The sequence below is a fragment of the Eleutherodactylus coqui genome, chromosome 2, assembly GCF_035609145.1.
Source record: "Eleutherodactylus coqui strain aEleCoq1 chromosome 2, aEleCoq1.hap1, whole genome shotgun sequence".
Lineage (NCBI taxonomy): Eukaryota > Metazoa > Chordata > Amphibia > Anura > Eleutherodactylidae > Eleutherodactylus > Eleutherodactylus coqui.
In genome coordinates this window covers 132,395,433-132,410,811 of record NC_089838.1, presented here as the reverse complement: position 1 = coordinate 132,410,811, position 15,379 = coordinate 132,395,433, and the positions used below count along the sequence as shown (strand labels likewise).

The window sequence follows — 15,379 nt, the reverse complement described above, 5'->3', positions numbered from 1 at the left end:
AGGTCCCATGGGGGCATGGTTCTTCTTATAAAGGGGTGAAGTCTGACTGCTCCTTTAAGGTATTTTTTGACTAGCCTATGGTCGCCTAACGGGAAGTCAAAGAAGGCTCCTAGGGCGGCCACCTGGACCTTAAGGGTACCAGGTTTTAGGCCCATGTCCAGTCCATCCTGAAGGAACTCTAGAATCTTATTAATGTCTGGTTGTTGGAGGTCGTGAATACTGTGCCCCAACCACCTAGAGAAGGTGTCCCACACCCTGGTGTATATGTTCCTGGTGGACTCTTTGAGACTCTCACATAAGGTGGTGGTCACCCTCCCTGATAGGCCCTGGTTCAGGTATTTTACCCGCACAGCTTCCAGGCCGCTAGTCTGAACTGTCGGGCTTTTGGGCAAATCAGGGGACCCTGTTGTAGGAGGTCGTCTCTCCACGGCAGATGTAGGGGCTCCTGTGTTGATAGAGCGGCCAGGAGCGGGAACCAAGGTCTTTTGGGCCAGAACGGGGCCACCAGGATAACGGAGCCCGGGGACCCCTGGATCTTCTTTAGAACCCGAGGGATCAGGGGGATAGGTGGAAAGGCGTATGTCAGGTCCCATTCCCATGCTTGGGATAGTGCGTCTATTCCCAGGGAGCCCCCGTCTGCCCCCCTGGAAAGAATCGGGGACACTTGTTGTTCTCCCGAGAGGCAAACAAGTCCACCTTTGGAGTCCCCCATCTTTCTGTAATCAATTGGAATGCCTCTGGATGTAGTGCCCACTCCCCAGGGTCTATCCTCCTGCGGCTGAGGTAGTCTGCCATGGCATTCTCTGGGCCCCTTACGTGGAACGCTGAAACGGAAGGCATCCGCTGCTCTATCCACCCGAGCACTTTCGCCGCCAGGTCTTGTAGTCGGGGGTTCCGCGTGGATCCCTGGTGGCGAATGAGGGACACAGTTGTTATGTTATCCGAAAATATCTTAAAGGGGTTGTCCCGCGGCAGCAAGTGGGTCTATACACTTCTGTATGGTCATAATAATGCACTTTGTAATGTACATTGTGCATTAATTATGAGCCATACAGAAGTTATAAAAAGTTTTATACTTACCTGCTCCGTTGCTAGCGTCCTCGTTCCCATGGAGCCGACTAATCTTCGCCCTCCGATGGCCAAATTAGTCGCGCTTGCGCAGTCCGGGTCTTCTGCTCTCTTCAATGGAGCCGCTCGTGCAGAATGCCGGCTCCGTGTAGCTCCGCCCCGTCACGTGCCGATTCCAGCCAATCAGGAGGCTGGAATCGGCAATGGACCGCACAGAAGAGCTGCGGTCCACGGAGGAAGCAGACCCCGGCGGCCATCTTCAGCAGGTAAGTATGAAGACGCCGGACCGCCGGGATTCAGGTAAGCGCTGAGCGGTTTGTTTTTTTAACCCCTGCATCGGGGTTGTCTCGCGCCGAACGGGGGGGGGGGGGGGGGTTAAAAAAAAATAAAAAAACCTGTTTCGGCGCGGGACAACCCCTTTAATGGGTCTACCCCCGATCTCTGTCTCGAGGTCACGGATGGCCCTCCAGACCGCGCAAAGCTCCTTGTAATTGGAGGATTGAGTGGCCTCTTTCTGGTTCCAGCCCCCCTGGACATAGTGACAGCCTAAGTGGGCCCCCCAGCCAGTTGCGCTCGCGTCGGTGAAGATGGATACTGGGGATGCCAGGTCCCAACTTGTGCACCTGGCGAGGTTGGAGATAGACGTCCACCACCCCAAGGAGGACCTTACTTTATGAGTGAGGGTAACTTCCTGATCCAGGGAAGCTGGTGATTTGTCCCAGTTGCTCAGGATAAAGTCCTGGAGAGTTCTACCATGTAACTGGGCCCACGGGACTACTCCAATACAGGCTGTCATGAGACCGAGGACCCTCATGCCTCTCCTAAGGGAGACTTGGGAGGCTAACGAAAGTGCCCGGCTTTCGTCTTGGATCGTTTTTTGCTTTTCTAGCGGGAGGGAAGAGCACTGGTGGTGTGAGTCCAGGATAACCCCCAGGAACTTTTTCCTTTGTTCGGGCTGAAGACTGGATTTGTCGAAGTTAATGATCCAACCTAGCGACTCGAACAGGTGGAGGGTGAGGTTGACCCGGTGCTGGAGTTCCGAGGGTGATCCTGCTATAAGCAGGAAATCGTCGAGGTATGGGACAATTAGTACTTTGTCCGTCCTTAGTGCTACTACCATCTCCAATACTAGTTTGGAGAACACCCGAGGTGCGGAGGAAATCCCGAACGGCAGGCATGTGAATTGGTAATGCAAGACTGACCCTTCTATCACCAGGGCGAATGGAAGAAACTGCTGGGAGTCTGAGTGTATGGGAATATGATAATAGGCGTCTTTTAAGTCCACCGTGGCCATGACGCTATCTGGTGTGATTAGGGGGATCGCTGATCTTACTGATTCCATTTTAAATCTTCGGTATGTTATAGATTTATTCAGGTATTTCAGGTTGATTATAACTCTGTAGGCCCCGTTAGGCTTCTTAATAAGAAACAAGGGGGAGTAGCACCCTCTGAACCGTTCTTCTGCGGGAACCGGGATAATGGCCCCCAGGGATAGTAGGTCCCGTACCCCCGACTGGAGGGCCCGGGCCGACGCGGGTGACTGGCAGGGGGTAACCACGAACCTCCGGGGAGGGGGGGGCGGAAAACTCAATTCTATAGCCCTCTGAGACCAGGCGTAGGGCCCAGGGATTGGAGGTTATTTCGCTCCATCTATTGGCGAACCCCCTAAGTCTGCCCCCCACCTGCCGGATCCCGATGGGCGGATTCTCACCCTTTCCGCCTTTGGGGTAAGACCAGCGTCCGGTTTTCCCCTTCCCCCTGTATGTTCTCGGGGGAACAAAGGGGGGAGGGTAGGAGGAGGAAGGCCGCTTGACGGGTCTCTCTGCTGGTAGCCCCTGACTTTTATCTGAAGCCTTCTCCAGGAGTGTATCCAGGGAAGGTCCGAAGATGCGATGTCCTTGAAAGGGCAAGGAGCAAAGCCTGTTCTTTGAGGCATTGTCCCCTGTCCAGGCTTTTACCCAGACGGCCCTCCTGGCTGTGTTCGAAAGTGCCGCCGAACGGGCCCCGAACCTTACTGACTCCATCGAGGCGTCCGCCAGGAAGCCGGTGGCCTGTTGGAGGAGGGGAAGGCAGTTGGAGATATCTTCCCTCGAACCCCTTTGCGAGACCAGGGCCTGGAGTTGGTCTAACCAGACCGTCATGGATCTCGCTACCGACGTGGCCGTAATGTTGGTTTTCATGGTGAGGGCCGCCGACTCCCAGGCCCTCTTCATTGCCGAATCCACTCGTGAATCCAGTGGGTCCCGCAATTGGGAGATGTCCTCAAAGGGGAGGGCAGCCTTCTTTGAGACCCTGGCGACCGCCAAATCCACTTTCGGGACGGTGTCCAGGAACTCAATGTCTTCCGGGGTGAAGACCATACGATCTTTAAACTCCTTAGACAGAAAAAACTTGTGTTCTGCCTGTTTCCACTCGGTCAAGATAAGCTGTTTTAGGATATCATTGACCGGGAATGATGGTTTGGGCTGCGGTATGAGTCCCCGGAACAGGGTATCCTGGAGGGATGGCTGCTGCGGCGTCTGTTCCTCCACCTGCATGGTGTGACGGACCGCTGTTAGTAGCTGCCCCAGATCCGCCGATGCGAAGAAGTACTTCCTCGTGTCTTCCATGGGCGGTATGGATTCTGAGGGGGAATCTTCTAAGAACCCTTCCTCAGAGTCTGATTCTTCTATCCGTGACCGCCTTACCCTTTTCGTGGGGGGCGGAACGGAAAGAGACGAGAGAGAGGCCTCGATCTCCTCGCGGATCATAGCTCGGATGTCCGATATGCCCGAGGGGCCTTCCTCACGGACCACTTTCTCTGTGCAGTCTGCGCATAAGGGTTTGGTGTGTCCCTCGTCCACTCGCCGCAGGCAGACTGGGCACTTGCGCACGCGCTTCTTGGCCTCTCTGCCCTTTTGTGCTTCTCTGTCCTAAGAGACGGAGACAGCAGAAAAAGGGGGGGGGTTTTCCAGCACCTGATCCCTTCCTTACCCCTGGTGTTGAGCCCCCGGAGGTTTACTCACCAGCAGGCTGCTCTCCGTGTCTTCTCTGGCCGACATCTTTACTTAGGTGCAGACCGAAGACATGTGGGGAATATCCTGCTTTTCTCCTTTTTTTTTTTTTTTGATTTTCAAATTTGGCGCCTTTTCCCTCGAGGCCCCGCCCCCCCGTGACGCGGCCGTGCTGACGTCATGCCGCCGCGCCGGACCCGGGGGATACACTCTGCGTCGGGCTCTGAGGAGGGCGCATAGATGTCCGGGGATGTCGGATCGAGCGCGACAGTCGGTCCGCGCCGCGAGCTCTCCCCACCCCCCTCGCTGGCATACCTGCTCAGCCGCTCTGCCGACAGAGGATCTCTGGAAGCCAGGGTAACGGAGCCCGGGTCCTGATGTCCGGAGCGGGGCGCCTGATGTCCGGAGGGCGGCTTCCAAGCCCTGCAGGTACCGGGCTGTATCTTCCCAGTGCGACAACCCCACTGGGCAGCGCGCTGGGGAAGGGTTCCCCGCAGGGAACGTGGTGCTGGTCTTTGAGATCCTGCGGGTGAGGGTCCCCACGTAGGGTCTCACCCGCGCAAGCTCTGCCAGCCCGACCAGAGAGTCGTCCCCCCACGGGCGGGCAGGCTGCATAGGAATCTTCTTTCTTCTTTTTTTTTTTTTTTTTCCTGCTTCCAGCATACACCTGGAGGCTTCCACTTGGACTGTCCTGTAGGGACAGGAAGACACTGGTGAGCCGGTGGCGGGAGGTGCCTTTTGTATGTTTTTCCGCTTCCTGTCCCAACAGTAGTCCAGTGGACATCCTCCATGTGTATGCTGTCAGGATGACGAGGGAAAATGTCTTTATCTGTCTATTTTTGAATACGTTTTTGAATATATGTAAGTATTGTAAGACCTGTGATTCCTACAATTCTTGCACATTAGGTGGCAGCATCCTATTTATAGGACGGTAAATATTAGGACCGGTGAATGTCAGAATGGTTTCTAAAGTTAGGTAAATGCTATTCTAGACCACAAACATATCCTCAAATTGGTTTTCAAATTAAAAAAATTAATAAAAATACGCCACTTAACAGGTTAAGCAATGCGTGTGAGCCGCCTGGAACTATATTTAAAGTAGAGTGGGTGGTCTGTTCTCTGAATACATTTCCTTTGTTCTACCACGGGTTAATAGCTGAGACAATGTAATCAGTGCTCCCCAGGCAGAACACAGCATGCGGTCCTTCTCACCAGCTCTTCTGCTGAACGGAAAATCATTGTTTGGCAGGAAAGTGAAAGATGGGCACATTTACACACAACGATTCACTCAAAAGATGGCATTTGAGTGAATTTTGAGTGATAATTGTTTCGTGAAAAAGGGCCTTAACGTGCTGATTGGTACAACCTCTTTAAAGACCAGGTAGTTACAACTATGCAACAAGTACATGTTTTTGATACTGAGCACCACAACACTTTATATACATGTGGGGGAATTAATTTTGATTACTTCTCTGCATAAAGCAAAACTGGAAATGACTTTTTTGGAATGCAGCCAAATGCATATTTCCTTTTCATATGACAGTCTGCGGGCAACACAAGGATTGAAAAGGAATGTGATTTACAAATGCAGAGGCACCAGCTGGCGCACTGTCAGAAATAGCTACACAAATACACGGATTAAAAATATTAGCATGGCTTTATATACCCATAGTCAGGACATATTATAAAACACTTGTTTTTTTAAAGAAAGACCCAATTCTAATATTAGGCAGGTATAAACACAGAAATTCCCCATTACACTGATGTAATATCACGCAATCCAAGGCGTACTAAATCCATTGTGCCAGTTTGAATTTAGCCAACTTTCACATGTACTACATATAAGCTTGGTTCTTGCCAACCATCAAATCATAGTATCCCACTAACTAGGATATGTGACGGGTCTGCCTGCCATAAGTGTATTTACGGGGTAGCTCAAGTTTTAAACACCCTTTACAAATTAGAAAATAGCAAGAACAGCAGATCCCTAAGATACCGGCATTAACTAAAGTGGTTCCGGAGGCAGCAACCTAAAGATAGAAGAGGACAGCCAAAAGGAATGTCACAATCCCATTAACAAGCTATATACAGCTGGTTATTGCAACTTTTAGTCTGGTAATGGGAGACACACAGACTACAGACCACTGACGTAGTGACAGAGATGCTGCATGGAATTTTAAAGAAGGGGTGAATTTCAGTAACATATTAAAGTAACTTAAGCTTGTTTCCTTGATATTTTACGAGAACTCCCCCCAAACTGGATACACAGGGCTGTTCAGCCTCACAAGTCAGATCACTTGTAACCGAGGAACAGTAATAAGTAACGTTCTTGTAAATTTGATGCTTACCGTGTACAATTCATTAAGGACTTTCATTAGATCTTCATGAAGCTGGAACGCAATTTCTTTGCTCTACAATGCAATAAAAGATAGGTGAGTACCTTCAGTCGCTTACTGTTCTATCTGGTTTTATAACCACACAAATCACATAAGACGTAAACAGTTAAGACACACAATAAATGGTCTACAAATTAAAGTGCATTGATTCCTGTTCTTTGAAATAATTTGGAGTTGACCGATTCCAAAACTTTGTTTCAATAATACAAAACTCAAATGTACATTAAGATCACTCACCTTAAAAGCCCTCCGCAGCAGTAATATAGTAAGCGTCTTCAGAATGACCCAGATTTGGATCTGCTATCCTTGTGAATACTGTGCAAAAGTTTTCTTTTAAAAACCTTTTCCCATCAAAGAATTACCGCACTTGAACTAGACATGAGGGTCTGAACTCTTGGACATTTCCATATCCCGCTCTCCCTTTATTGGAGAGGGACCACACATGCACAGCTCCTTCTCCAATGGGAAAGGGGATGTGGCACTTTTCTCTAGTCAATATGCATTCAAAAGTTTTCATTGATCCAGAGGAAGGCAAAATAAAACCTAGTGAGGCAGAAGCCAAAGTACCCCTTTTTTTTTTGGGGGGGGGGGGGCTGTCCTATCTGAAGGCAGCATAAACTAGTGCAAAGACTCTGATAGCAGTGCCGGGGCACCTTGTTATATTTGGCATTTTTTATGCGATCCCCATTTCTGTCCAGCAGTGCAAGCCCAGTAGGTAGGCTGCAATATTGTTAAGCTGCAACTGCCCACACGCTCCTATGGATGATTGCCAGCTTGCATCTCATACTGTACATAGGAAGAAAGCTGTCATTTAGCAGCAGGGGTAGAGGGTGCAGTCATGGCTCATGAATACTGTAGACCACACAGCATATCATAGAATACCTGCTGTGCTTGTTTTGCATTACAGAAAGCAGAATTTGGGCAGCATAAGAGTCCTTTTACACCAGCTGATAATTGATCATGATCACTTGAATGCCTGGTAATTGACCTGTCTAAAGACCCATTTACACCAGCCGATGATCGCTTAAAAAAAAAAACAACAAACAAACAAAAAAAAAAAAACACTAATCGGCGATCGTTTTAGCGATAATCATTGCATCTAAATGTGCGCCCATCGTGCGCTTTTGGGCACTGCTAGCTGATCATTACATTCAGCCCAACCTAAAAATCGTTGTTCAGCCTTATCAGCAGTTCTCCACGGGGTGTGCTGATTGCATTGTTTCCCCATGGAGAACAAAGGATCTGAGAGCAGATAAGAGCCCTCGGGCTATTAACTGCATTCAGCGAAGGCTTCATTTGCACACCTAATTGCTATTAAGTAGCTGAGTAGCTACTTAATAGTTTATGCAAAATGATCATTCAAAGCTGTCACTCAAACTGTCGTTTGAACGATCTTTTAGCGATCATCGGCTGGTGTAAATGGGACTTTAATCTGCGGCTGACCACCTGACTAAAGGGCCATTTACACTGGACGAATGTCGGGCAAACGATGCCCGACACTCGTCCCTGTGTGTACTCGCTCCCGTGCTGCTGACAGGAGGCTGCACTGCATGAAAGTGACTGCAACATAAAGAGGAGACCTTCAGAGCATGACAGGCAATTAGGTGAGGAATAGATGGAAAAATATACTTTCACCAGAGCAGCCCTTTAAGCACACACCCTTGTTCAGTATACCTTTTTTTTTTCTCTTAAACCAATTTTTTTTTTTCGGTGACAAATATATGAAACTATATAGCCATTCAGGTACATACATCTAGGGCATATGTTCAGTAGAACTTCAACTTTGCACACCATATTTTGGAATTAGTTGGCTTTGCTTTCTGACCCATAATGTTCTAACAAGTGTATAAAATGCATTAAAATATACCGTAACATAAATCTGAAGTACAGACTCCACAAACCCTAAATCCAGAATGGAAAGAAATACACTGAACACCATATTTGATTCTGGGTCATTCCAAGGAAAACTAATAGCATTAATTATGACAATAGGATTTGTAAGACTAAATTGAAGTTTTGCTGGAATGACAGCTGTGCTCAGCAGAGCTCCTGCTCGCCCGGGCTGCGTGTTTTCCTGAGCGTTAGCTCGCCACCACTGCACGCCTAGTTAGCTCATTGATGCAACAGCCCACATCATTATCGCTCTCAGAGCCCTGGAGGGATATTTAGGGAAATGGAAGCGTATTAAATATGCTTATCAACCACATCACATGCTTACAAAAGATTCTTTGGAGCCGTGCGTGGCTCCTCAGATGTTTATACATGGCTAACTGTGCGCCATGTTTCATTATTCATTTGATAAAATATGCCAGCTAACTATACACCGATGTTTCAACCATGTATCTCTACAGTATAATGATGGCCTACGAACAGCTTGTCTTATACGTATATTTGCAAAATACATCTCAAACTTGATGTGAACAGATCGTAACACGTTACCAGAAAATGACCGCCCACTCACTAAGGAAGGGGGTGAGGGAGACAGAGGAAATGTACATACATTGCAAACTAGCAGAATTTAAGAAAAAAGAAAAAAGGAATATGCATTTTACATATTTCTTGGTGAACCATGTCTGAAGCTGGCCATTTCCCATTCGGGAAAAGGGAATAAGCCGCTGGAGACTCCTCAGGCTGCAGTTTATCTCACATGGGTGCAAAGGATCCCAACAGGTTGAACTCTAAGGAGCTAAATTAACCCCCCCCCCCTCTGCCACCAAGAGAGAGTTGGAATGCCCCCATGGTAGCCCGCTGACATTTACTTAAATCCATAAAGTGTTTGTGTCCTATTTTTGTAAAGGATACTGCTAAAAGATGATACGACGATACATTTTGTGTTCCTTAAAAAATAAAAAACATTAAAAAAAAAATGGATCCATCAAAAAAACTTGTCTTTTTTCAAAGGATGCCATAATCTGAGTTTTTGCACGCGTCTGCCTCAGAGTACAGTATATGTCCAGGAATCTTTTTGTTCCATATATTTACTCTTAAATTGTATAAATTAAAGGGGTTGCCCGTGAAAAGTTTTGTTTATAGTTAAATCCAGCAACTAATAAGTATCTTTTTGAATTACACTTATTTAAAAAAAACATTTTTATCTCTGGATGTTAAAACAGCGCCACCTGATATTTCTATTCTGTGTCCACCTCCGTAAATTCTCCAGGTTGGTCACACACGCTCAGTCTTGCTCCTCTCTGCACCACTGTGTATGCGGAAGGATTTCTGGTGTGATGAGCAGCTGCTTCTAAAGTTATTGCGTCTTCTTGAAGGAAAATGTTGAGCAAGTGCTGAATGAGCGAGATGGCATGACTTTTTACTGAGGTGGACCAGACACAAAAACTACAGGTGGTACTATTCTAACATTAGATCTGAAAATGGACCGTATTTCCATTGGCGTATAAGACAATCAGGCATATAAGCCGACCCCCAACTTTTCCAGTTAAAATCTAGAAAGAAAAAAAATCAATACTCACCTCCCGTGGCGTTCTGCGATGATCTGAGACGCCCCTGCAGGCTGTCGCTCCCTCCTTCATGCCGACAGAGCATTGCTTTCTGGATGCAGGGCTTGAATACCCCGCCTCCAGAAAGCTAATGCTCTGATTGGCTAACTGAACACGGCGTCAGCCAATGAAAGTCGACGCTGCGTTAACCAATCACAGCCATTCAATGATGTCATTGAATGGCTGTGATTGGTTAACCCTTTTTATGGAAAGCGCAGCCCCCCTGTCCACGAGCGGAGAATCATAGCGATTCTCCGCTCGCGGATGGCAAATCGTAGCATGCTGCGAATTGCTGCGATTCTCCGCGGTGAGCCTATCTGCAAATAGGCTCACCGCGGAGATCTGTTTGCTGGCTCCTGCTCCTGGACGGCGGATCGCAACGCCCGTGGACAGGCAGCCTAAGACTAAACCAAAATGGCATATGTAAATGTTCATAAGTACATGCCAAATTAGAAATATGATGTTTCTAACAAGTATACAAATTATTCTCATCACATTCTAAAAGAAACAAGAGACCAATATGTGCAAGGTAATCATGTAAATGTATACTCTATTATATTCCTCTTGCATATCCACTGTCATACATATCCATTAATTCACGTGTCAGCCACTGGAATTTATGACCAATTTCTAAAGTTCCAGGGATGTTTCTGACCAAGTGTCAACCAGTTGGTGCAGACAGGTCCTACGGAAGTATTCATTTTACAAGAGAGCAACATTAAAGAGAAGGTATCCTGTGTTTAAAGTTATACTTATGTTGAAAATGCAGTGTGATCCGCAGGCAGTATGTCAGAGAGCAGGAGTTAAACCCAAATCGTTTAGGAGATGAACATATGTATAACCTGTAATTTATCTGATCTAAAGCTCTGCTCATTTTCTGTTCAGGAGTCCAGCGGGCGGTCCAAATCAGAGGTGAACAGCTATGCCTGTAGATTTTGGTCCTAAACCCAGAATAAGCAGAGATTTAGGTCAATAACTGTAGAGTTATACAGAATATTTGTCCATAAAACTATAAATCTAATTGCCTCCTCCTGCTACATAGTAAAGCCGGGCTCACCCGAGCGGATTCCAATTGCAGAATCCGCGACTGGCGTCTGCTGCAAAACACAAGCATTGAAAACCATGACCTTTCTCCTTTTTGTTCGCACTCACAGATACGAATTGCATATTCCGCGAGTGGAAGACAAATTGCAGCATGCTCTGTTTTGCCGTGGATGGCCTCCATTGACGTCAACGGAGGGAGGCCATCTGACCAGCAGCCCATACATCAGTAACATTGCGTATGGGCTACGAGTACCCACATCATCTCTACGCGACAGCCTGGAAAATACAAATATAAAAAAAAAACAAAAAAAAACAACTGTACTGCTCATGACCGACGGCAAGCTGGCGTGGTCATCCGCATTACCGAAAATTCAGCTAAGCCGGGTCGCCGTCCGCGCTCACTGCCGTGATCAGCTGCGGGCCACCTGCATGCGGAATCCAGTCCGCTTGTGTGAGCCCGGCCTAAAATAGGATGCAATGCCGAAAACAGACATATGTCCATCCAGCAGATCAGACAGCATTTTCAATAGGACAGGTAGCTTTTATTTTTAATATACTCTAAACATGTAGAAGATTCTATGTTGTAGCTACTCTTTATTGTTAAAAACCACCCAGAGCAGCCATAATAGAGACACACTTTGATCCTGTATGGTCTGTAAAGACAGTGGGATGTGCGTTCTTTACAGCAGATGATGTGAATAGGAGGCCCTTTTACACAGGCTGATGACCAGGAATGTTCAGACAAACGTTAATTAACTCTGTTATCAGCCTGTGCAAACGTGTCGGCAAACAGTCAAAAATGAGCAAACATTTGTATGTCATCTGATCGCATTGATTACACAGGCAAAAAAAAGTTGTTGTTGGCAACACACCTCTCCATATATACAGGGGATGTACTGCCAACAAATTCAATCTATATGGGGACCAATGAACATATTAACGACTCTGACCCAAAAATTAAAACGATCTGCCATATGTAAACAGCACCAATATACGCCAATCAACAGGCTCTATTGTTGATCATTCCTTGTTAAGGAACAGACAATCTGCCTATAAAACGCCCTTTACTTGACATAGAAATGTTATTGCAATCTGCAGAAGGTGATGCTTACCTTTTTTATAGCGTTATTATTAAAACCTTATTAAAATATGATATTTAATTTCAAGTGAGAAAATAGATTTAAGGCCATCAATGCTTTATGTGACCACAGATAAAGAAATCTTACTAAGACGCCTGCACACGGGCGGAAATCCGGCGGCGGGATTTCCGCTACTGAAAGCCTGCATAGGAGTGCATTACAATACGCACTCCTATGCAGACGACCGCGGTTTGGCCACGCGAAATCTCGCGCGGCAAACAAACAGCAGCATGTCCCATTTCTGTGCTGAGCTCGCAGATCCCCGCACAGAAACGTCACTCACTCGGCTGCCGGCTCCGGTCTGCACATGCGCCAGCTGCCCGGCAGCTGGCACATGGAAGAGCCGGGGCCACCGGGTGCGGGTAAGTACGCGCTCCTCCCTGCAGGCGCTGGGCTTGGGTCCCGCGGCGAGAATCCTCGCCGCCGGATCCGACCCGCTCGCCTGCAGGCGGCCTAAATGTAGATTTGTAGACAAAAAGCAACTGATAGCTCTTTCTTCTTTGAGAATTCTATTCCCATCCTTACACTTTTTAATAGATTGCTGTTATTCTTAAAGCTTCTTCTTGACCTTCAGAAAATCTTAAGTACGTTTCCCATTCTTTTCTCAGCGGGTTTAGTAGACTTTCACATGATAAGGTTACAGTAAGTCATCCGCAAACCTGACATGCGGCAATTATAGGCAGCAAACTGGAAAATTTTTCCAAATTATTTAGAGCAAATTCGTAATGAATAATTTAGGTTCAGGAAAAAAACTACAGTAACAAAAGGGAGAGAGTGGTCAAGTCACCGCTCACTGGAAATGTGCTTCCAGCCTAAATCATTTTCAGGAATGTAGGCCCGTGACAAGAGATTTTGCATGAAGGGACTACACGTAGCAGACCCATAAAGCAACGACGGCGTATAATAAAATGCAACCTATATTTCATTACATACAAGAGAAGCATAAGGGCTTTCTCACATAAGTGTTTACAGCGTATTACGCATGCGGGTTTGCATGCATAATATGCGATAACTGACTCTACATTACTTTAAACAATGCTTCTTACACACAGCAAGCAAAAGGTACCCGCCAAAAATGTGCCATGCCCCATTTTGGTGCACACACACGCCAAGATAGCGTATGGGGATTTGTCAGCACAAAGCGGTACACAATGCATTGGGTACGTGGGAGATACGCCAGCCGAAAACACTTGTGTGAGAGAGCCCTTCCAAGACTTGCAACAAATACCCACATCTATCCTCCACAGCGTATATATTAGTTTAGGTATCCCAGTGATCTGCAGTGTGGCTTTTTAAAAGTCTATGTCAAGAATAAACACAGCTGGTGCCGGGAGATGAAAGAGTAAGGATCATGATGAAAGAGCACGAAGTTATGACAGAAGAAAACATGTGTGATGCATAAAGTTTCCACTGTAAGCACTTCAAATATCCTCACATTAGGGTGCGTTCACATCTTGCAGATTTGCGGCTGCTACAGACCTGTACTGGAATCTGCAGCAAATCAGCTACTTGTTAACACACCCTTAGGCATCATGTCCACGGGCAAAAGAAGAATTAAAATCCGCAGCAGATTTTAACTCTTCTCCCGCACGCGGATCCGCACCCCATAGGGATGCATTGACCACCCGCGGGTAGATAAATACCCACGGATGGTCAATAAAAGGGATTTTTTTAAAAATGGAGCATGAAAAAATCTGGACCATGCTTCACTTTCGTGCGGGTCTCCCGTGGGGTCGGCTCCTGCAGGCTTCTATTGAAGCCTATGGAAGCCGTCCGGATCCGCGGGAGACCAAAATCGGAATTTAAAAGAATTAACTCACCTGCAGCGGACCGGGAAGGTCTTCTCTTCCTCACGGACGGATCTTTCTTGCTTCGGCTCAGCGGATGTGCTCGGCGCATGCGCGCGGCATGCCGGCGACGTGCCGCCGGCGTGACGAGTTCATCCGCCGGCCGAAAAAGAAGATCCGGCCGTGAAGAAGAGAAGACCTTCCCGGTCCGCTGCGGGTGAGTTAATTCTTTTAAATTCCTATTTTAAGCGCTCATGTCTGCGGGGCAGGAGGGACCCGCTGCAGATTCTACATGTAGAATCCGTAGCGGGCCTGATTTTCCCCGTGGACATGAGGCCTTAGGCTCTGGTTACACGGTGTGGAATGGCCTCACCGAAAGACCGCGAGAATTCCGATGCGGCTTTCTCTCTCCATAGAGAGAAGAGAGGCTGGTGCAGAAAAAAAAAAAAGAAGAAGAAATGGACATGCTGCGTCTTTATTTTCCGCACAGCATGTTCGTTTCCACGTGACTTGGCCACAACAATTTGACCGCAGTGCGTGGACAAAAGTTTTGCGAAATCTCGTCCACTTTGCTGGCTAATCCCGGGATTAGGAGCCACGGCCAGTATTGCCGTGCAGACATTCCGCACGGAAATTGCACCGCAATTCCACCCCGTGTAAACACATGCTTTGCGTTTTACTTTCATTTTCATTTATTAGGAGTGCTAAACGCATAGAAATTGAACAGACTCCGCTCAAAAATCACGGCGCTGAAAAGTGGCGATCGAGTAGCTGTCTGAGGCTGTGCAAGGCTCCATTGAAAACAATGGGAGCCTCTGACAGCGTTTAGTAATGCTCAGAAAGTGCAGTACTAAATGCTGAAAAAATGTCTGAGGGAAGCCTAAAACTGAAGATGTATACTGCGAAGATGAGATCCTTGGTCAAGCAACCAAACTCACAAATTTTCCTTGTTGTGGTGACAGATTCTCTCTAAATTTGAGTCTTCACTGAGAGCAGCATATGGTAGTGCCAGTCACACTGATTACAGTGATATGTCTGTTGTATGTATCTGTGCAGTCGTTTTGGAGAAACTTGCATTTTATTAGTAGCACCCAGACACAGAACTAGTCTTGCATATAATTGCAAGCTGCAGATAGCCACACCCACCCCACCCTACAGCCAATGATTGACAGCTGTCTCTATGCCTAGTAATAGACAGACAGCAGTCAATAAGTTGCTGGAGGGCGGGTGGGTTTAGCTAGGCTGCAGTTTATGAACATCCAGGACTACTTAAAGGGGTTGTCCCGCGCCAAAACGTTTTTTTTTTTTGTTTTTTTTTAACCCCCCCCCCCCGGTTCGGCGCGAGACAACACCGATGCAGGGGTTAAAAAAACAAACCGCTCAGCGCTTACCTGAATCCCGGCGGTCCGGTGTCTTCATACTTACCTGCTGAAGATGGCCGCCGGGGTCTGCTCC

The 15,379-nt window shown here is 47.3% G+C and overlaps 1 protein-coding gene across 4 annotated transcripts in view; it reads right to left on the bottom strand.

Moving 5' to 3' along the window:
* Positions 1 to 15,379, bottom strand: part of SRGAP1 (SLIT-ROBO Rho GTPase activating protein 1) — a 170,649-nt gene that overhangs the window by 60,972 nt on the left and 94,298 nt on the right. For all 4 annotated transcript variants that reach the window (XM_066591556.1, XM_066591557.1, XM_066591558.1 and 1 more), the window contains exon 4: positions 6,410 to 6,472. In XM_066591556.1, coding sequence (XP_066447653.1) covers positions 6,410 to 6,472 — 63 coding nt within the window. The remainder of the gene's footprint in view (positions 1 to 6,409; positions 6,473 to 15,379) is intronic.